Source organism: Theropithecus gelada, chromosome 19, assembly GCF_003255815.1.
Source record: "Theropithecus gelada isolate Dixy chromosome 19, Tgel_1.0, whole genome shotgun sequence".
Classification (NCBI taxonomy): Eukaryota; Metazoa; Chordata; class Mammalia; order Primates; family Cercopithecidae; genus Theropithecus; species Theropithecus gelada.
The window spans coordinates 25,277,646-25,284,543 of record NC_037687.1 but is presented as its reverse complement, the minus strand read 5'-3'; the positions used below and the strand labels follow the sequence as shown (position 1 = coordinate 25,284,543).

Sequence of the window (6,898 nt, the reverse complement as noted above, 5' to 3'; positions counted from 1 at the left end):
CAATGCCCCGCGCCCAGGCCTGGCCCGGCCCTTGCTCCCGGGATGCCCCGCGCGGTCTCCCGCCTCTCTTCCCGCCGTGCCTCGCGCGGGCGCTTCCACCAATTCTTCCTCCTTCCCTGCCAGTCACTCCTCAGACCCTCAGCCACACCCTCTCATCCAGGGCGAGGGAAAGCTCGGGGCATTTTCCCAGTGTGCTCTGCGGGAGGGCTCGCCCCACTTCACCCCTTTTCCCGCCCTCCTCCCATTCGGGAGACTACGACTCCCAGTGTCCTCCGCGCGACGGCGGCGGTGCGCACTGTGCCCAGGTCCCGCCCCTAGGCTCTGCCCCGCCCCCGCCCGCCGACGTCTGCGCGCGAATGCCGTGGCGCGAACTTGGGACTGCAGAGGCGCGCCCGGCGGATCTGAGTGTGTTGCCCGGGCAGCGGCGCGCGGGACCAGCGCGAGGCAAGTGGGACCGCCCGCAAGCAGATGGGAGACGGAGGGCGGCGGGCGCGCCGAATGCTTGGGGTCCATGCTTCGCCATGTCGGGGTGTCTGCAGAGGAGCGGGCGTGGGGACGCTGAGGCTGCCGAGAGCGCGGTGGAGAGGGAAGAGCGCGGGCTGCGGGCCGCCGGAGGGTGCAGAGAGATGTCCCCCAGAGGGAGAGTGGCCAGGTAGAGGGTAGACGAGAGATAGAGACAGTTGGACAGGGCCTCTGAGAAGAGGCCTTGAGGGGCGAGTTCACCTGGAAGGGGGAGGGGCCAAATGGAGCTGAGGGGCGGGGCCGGGGAAAAAATTGTGTGCGGGCGGGGCCCGCCTGAACTAGGACGACCCCCCGAGGGGCGGGGCCATCTGGAAGGGGCAGGGGCTGAAGGGAGCTGAGGGGCGGGGCCTGGGAAAGATTGCTTGTGGGCGGGGCCACCTGAAATGGGGAGGTGCCGGGGGCGGGGCTGGCTGGGGACCGGACGTGCTGGGGGCGGGGCCATCTGAAAGGGGCGGGGCTAGAGGAGGGTAAATTGCGGCCAGCAGGATCACCTGAAAGGAGTGGGCCCTACTGGAGGGAGGTGATCACGGCAGGGAGAGGTCGCTGGTAAGGTCCAGGTCTAGGTAAAGGGCCCCCAAAAGATAGAGAATCATCTGAATGGGGAGAAGTCTGGCCTAATGTATGCTTGATAAAGGGGTGGAGCTTACCTCTTGTTTTTACTTTTTATTTTGAAATAATTATAGATTCAAGGAAGTTGTGAAAATAGTATATCCGTCTTTCCCTAATGGTGACATCTTATGTAGTCCCAATATCGAAACCAGGAAATTGACATCAGTATAGTTCTGTTGACTAGATTACAGACCTGTTCCATTTTCACCAGTTTTTGTGTGTGTGAGTGTGATTGTGTATCTGTGTGCCTGTGCAGTTTGATCCCTGGTATAGATTTGTGTAACCTCCATCATAATTGTGATATAGAACAGTTCCCTCTCCACATAAGAACTCCCCAGGCCCCTGGCAACCACAAATGTGTTCACCATCTCTAGTTTTGTCATTTGGAGAGTGTTATGTAAATGGAATCATATGTTATTAGGATGTGACCTTTTTTCCACTCTGCACAAGGCCCTGGAGATCCACCCAAGTTGTTGCTTGTATCAGTGCTCTGTTTCTTTTTATCACTGAGTACTGTTTCATCCTCACTTGATATTTTTCCTGTCATTTCTTCATTTTGGTAACCGCTTTATTGAGATATAATTCACAAACCATACAGTTTGCCTATCTAAAGTGTACAAGTCAGTGGTTTTTAGTTTTTGCACTGAGTTGTGCAGTTATTACCATGATCGATTTTAGGATATTTTTATCACCCCCTGAAAAAAATTCCCATACCTTTTATCTATCATTCATTTCATTGTAACCCTGAACAATATTCCACCATATGGTATTCCAGTAATTAGGGAACCAGTTCCCTAAGGGTAGACATTCCACCAGTTTCCAGTCTTTTCTCATTACAGTTGGTGCTGCAGCAGGTAACTTTGTTACCTGCTTGGTCCACCTGTGAGGGTCTCTGTGGGCCAAATACACAGAAGTGAGGTTGCCATTCTGATAGAGATGCCAGGTGGTCCTCCAGAGGCATCAACCAGTTTGTTTCCCCCAACTCAGCAGTACACGGAGTTGAGAAGCCAGCCTTGAGTACCGTGGTAAGGAGGAAGGAACATGAGCTTTGGAGCCAGCCACACCGGGGTTTGAAGCCTTGCCTGAACCCCAGCTGTGTCCCCCTGTCCTCAGTGCCTTCATCTGTGAGGTGGGGATGATCACACCTGTCTTGGAGGGCTGACTTGAGGATTGAGGGTATTTGAGAATGTGATCAGCATGTCAGGCATAGAGCAGGCTTCCCAGTAAATGCTTGTTTCTTTCTCCTTCCCTTGCAACTCAGTCTGGTGGTTAAGAGGTGAGCTGTGGAGCAGGCAGACACCTGGGGCAGAACGTAGTAGAGATGCAGGTTAAGTTCCTTTAAAAACCCCTCTGGGCCTTAGTTTCTGTAACAGAGTTGTTGTGGAGAGTCGGTATAATTGAGAATGTAAAGTACCTAGCCAGGTGAGTGCTCAGTAGTGGTCGTAATAGTTTTCTCCTTTGCCCTCAGGATTTTGGTGTCTAAGTCCCTAACCTGCTTTTTTGTGAACTGTTTGGTTGAAGCATTGCATACTTCCTGCTCCCCAGCTAGCCCTGAGAAACCTTGTTTGGAAGTTGCTGAGTTTGTTTTTTGTTTGTTTGTTTGTTTTTTCTTTTTGAGATAGAGTCTTGCTCTCGAACTCCTGACCTCAAGTGATCCACCCGCCTCGGCCTCCCAAAGTGCTGGGATTATTGGCGTGAGCTACCACGCCCGGCCTAGGAACCCTTTCATTAGCGTTATTCTAAACTGTGGAAGCCCCAGTGACTGTTATTGATTTCATTAAAAAAAAGACTTTTTAAAAAAGTATTTAATTTTTAAAAATATATTTTGAAGGGGTAATGGATTCTGATTGTTCTGCCTGCAAAAGCATGCGTGTTAAAAATATCTCCCTCCAATGGCTGTACCTCCTCAGGCGACAGCATCACCAGTTTTTTGTCTTCCAACAGAGATGCTCTGTGTATATACAAGATATGTGGATACATTTACAGTCTTTCTTTTTTTTTCTTTTTCTTTTTTTTTTTTTTCGAGATGGAGTTTCACTCTTGTCCAGACTGGAGTGCAGTATTACAATCTTGGCTCACTGCAGCCTTCGCCTTCTGGGTTCAAGCGATTCTCCTGCCTCAGCCTCCAGAGTAGCTGGGATTACAGGCGCTCGCCACTGCGCCTGGCTAATTTTTGTATTTTTAGTAGAGATAGGGTATTGCCATGTTAGCCAGGCTGGTCTTGAACTCCTGACCTCAGGTGATCCATCCACCATGGCCTCCCAAAGTGCTGGGATGACAGGCGTGAGCTACCGTGCCTGGCCTATAGTCTTTCTTTTTTACACAGTACAGTAGCACACACCCTGTGATGTTCTGCCCTTTGCTTGAAATAACAGCATAACTTAGAAATTGCCCAACAGCTAATTTATGTAGACCAGCGGGTATAATTTTATAAGCTTCCACAGTTGTTTTAGGGAATTATGTTATCACCTTAAAACAATTTTTCACTAACCTTTAAACTTCAAAAAAAACCCCATTTCAGGTCCTCAGTCTATTCTTCATATTAGATGAAAAACAGTCTTCTTACGGTAAAGGAGGCCTCTTAATCTCTGATTTGGAAGTTTTATTCTTCACCAGTAAGTCTCACTAGCAAATTATTTTGGTTCATAAAAACAGGAGTTTCTTCTTAAAGGGAAAATTCATGTTTCTAGGTTGTTGTTTTTTTTTTTTTCTTAAAGAAAGGGTTTTATGTGTTTGGATCTCTGCACAACCAGTCACCTCAACAAGTGTTTGGATTTCTGTTCCAGGAGCAGCTGACAGACGAAGAAAAGTGCTGGACGGGAAGGGAGAATTCTGGCGCCAACATGCAGCGAAGTATCATGTGAGGACTCTCCCTTGCCCCTGAGTCTTTCATTCTCTAAGTTCTCTGTTTCTTTCTGTAAATCTGTACCAAAAAACCCCCAAAAAAACAAACAAAAAAATCCTTACGTTAGATTTTGAGTTGGAATTTCCAGGAGTCAAGTAGTAAGGAAAATGAGCCGTGGGATATGGAAGACGGTGTATTGAACCACTCTTTTTAGTTGCAAGGAACAGAAACCCAACCCAGCGGTTCTCAGTCAGCAGCAGTTTTGCTCCCCAGGTAACATCTGGCAGTGTCTGGATATTTTTTTTTTTTTGAGATAGAGTCTCGCTGTGTCACCGAGGCTGGAGTGCACTGGCACAGTCTCGGCTCACTGCAACCTCCGCTTCCCGGGTTCAAGCGATTCTCCTGCCTCAGCCTCCTGAGTAGCTGGGATTACAGGTGCGCGCCACCACGCCCAGCTAATTTTTGTATTTTCAGTAGAGGCAGGGTTTCACCATGTTGGTCAGGCTGGTCTGGAACTCCTGACCTCGTGATCCGCCTGCCTCAGCCTCCCAAAGCGCTAGGATTCCAGGCGTGAGCCGCTGCGCCCAGCCAGTGTCTGGAGATATTTTTGGTTGTTACAACCTAGGGACACAGGGTTTGCCATTGGCATCTAGTGGTTAAAAGCCAGGCATGCTGCTAAACATCCTTCAGTTCGTAGGACAGCCCCCCGAAAACACAGAACCATCAGGCCTAACGTCAGTAGTGTCTAGGTTGAGAAACCTCGTGTTAATGCAGTCTGGCTTCAGGAAGACAAGAAAGGGCGTGACTTGACTTCTGTCATTGAAACCTGCTGGAGTAAACAGCCTCAGGCTTGGTTCCATCTAGTTGCCAAAACTTTCTCCCTGGGAATCTGTCTCTCTCCATTGTTCAGCTCTGCTGTCCTTGAGGTTGTCCTCACCCTCAGGCGGGCTCTCCCCTGGTTAGCCTCCCCGTGGAAAGAGGGTGTTAGAGCCCAGTTTCACTGGCCCAGCTCGGGCCACATACCTATCCCTGAACCGGCCACGGGGATGCAGCCTGAGTCACGTGTCCACCCCTGGTCACGAGCAAAAGGGCTAGCACACTCAAATCGTGCGTACTGAGAGAGTGTGGGGTAAGAAGCATCCCAAGAGGAAAACGGAGGGGCTGTTACCAGGAGGAGAAAGTGGATGGTAGAGAGACCCAGACCTGGGCGTCCGTCCCAGAAACCTGGGAGGTAATGAGTGGCTTACGTAAGTCCTGGGTTCCATTTTTCTCCCGTGATAAGGAATCTGGGGATTGTCTCTCCCGGGCTGATGATACCTTTGATTGCTTTGCGTCCTCTTGCTTTCGCATGATTTTCCTTTTCTTTTTTTCTTTTTGAAGATTAAATACACTTCTTATTCTGGAATAATTTTAGAGATACAGGAAAGTTGCAAAGACAGTACAGACAGGTCCTGTATACCCTCGCCCAGTTTCCATTGCCAGTTGGCATCTGGTGGCTAAAAGCCAGGCACGCTGCTAAACATCCTTCAGTTCGTAGGACAGCCCCCCGACAGCACATTACTACGATCATACATTACTACGATCCATTTCTCACCACTGAGGAACCAGCGTCAGTACATTACTCTTAACTGAACTCTGTATTTTATTATTCAGGTTTCACCAGATTTTTTTTTGTTTTAAATGTCCTTTTCTATTCCAGAGTTCAATTCAGGGTACCATATTGCATTTAATCATCACATCTCAGTCTCCTCTGGGTGGCAGTTTCTCAGAGTTTCCTTGTTTTTTACGACGTTTGTCAATCTTGGGGAATACTGAACAGGTATCCTGTAGAACTGTCCCCGGTGTTGGTATGTGCAGTGTTATTCTCATAATTACACTAGGGTTATGGGCTTTTGGAAAGATACCATCGAAAGATGCTGGCTGGTGTCAGGCGCATATAAGGTTCCTGTGACATCGCTGGTAAAGCTAACCTTCATCGCTTGGTTAGGGGAGTGCTGGCCAGACCTCTCCACTGTAAAGTTCCTAGTTTTCCTCTCAGCACTCTGTTCTTAGGAAGAAGCCCCCTTCTAGGCAATCTCCAATGATTTAGTTGGAAAGTGCCTTACTTTATTTATATTTTTCAGAGCACTGCACGCCTTCCAACGTTTTTTTTGAGACGGAGTCTCGCTCTGTCGCCCAGGCTGGAGTGCAGTGGCGGATCTTGGCTCACTGCAAGCTCCACCTCCCAGGTTCACGCCATTCTCCTGCCTCAGCCTCCCAAGTAGCTGGGACCACAGGCGCCCGCCACCACGCCCAGCTAATTTTGTTTTTGTATTTTTAGTAGAGACGGGGTTTCACCATGTTAGCCAGGATGGTCTTGATCTCCTGGCCTCATGATCCACCCACCTCGGCTTCCTCAAAGTGCTGGAATTACAGGCGTGAGCTACCGTGCCCGGCCCCAACATTTTATATTTAGTTGTTTTCTTACTATTTGTGTCCTTCACCAGAGTGTCAGCTGCTTGAAGGCAGGAACTTCATGTGTCTAGGTCACCGCCAAACCCCTCAGGCCCAGAATAGGCCCTGGCACATAATAAGTGCTTAGTTAGGCCGGGCACAGTGGCTCACGCCTGTAATCCCAGCACTTTGGGAGGCAGGTGGATCACCTGAGGTCAGAAGTTCGAGACCAGCCTGACCAACATGGTGAAACCCCATCGCTACTAAATTAAAAAAAAAAAAAAATAGCCAGGTTTGGTGGTGGCTGCCTGTAATCCCAGCTACTCAGGAGGCTGAGGCAGGAGAATTGCTTGAACCCAGGAGACATAGGTTGCAGTGAGTCAAGATTACGCCACTGCACTCCAGCCTGGGCAGCAAGAGTGAAAACTCCATCTAGAAAAAAAAATTTTTTTAGGCTGGGTGTGGTGGCTCATGCCTATAATCCCAACA

At 49.4% G+C, this 6,898-nt stretch overlaps 1 protein-coding gene across 8 annotated transcripts in view; it reads left to right on the top strand.

The window, feature by feature from the left end:
• Positions 1-80: 80 nt before the first annotated feature.
• The window catches only part of LIG1 (DNA ligase 1), a 52,092-nt gene continuing 45,274 nt past the window's right edge, over positions 81-6,898 (top strand). For all 8 annotated transcript variants that reach the window (XR_003116835.1, XR_003116834.1, XR_003116833.1 and 5 more), the window contains exons 1-2: positions 81-444; positions 3,918-3,991. Coding sequence is in view for 5 of the 8 variants with exons in the window: in XM_025366532.1 (XP_025222317.1) it covers positions 3,975-3,991 (17 nt within the window). In the remaining 3 variants the exon portion in view is untranslated. The remainder of the gene's footprint in view (positions 445-3,917; positions 3,992-6,898) is intronic.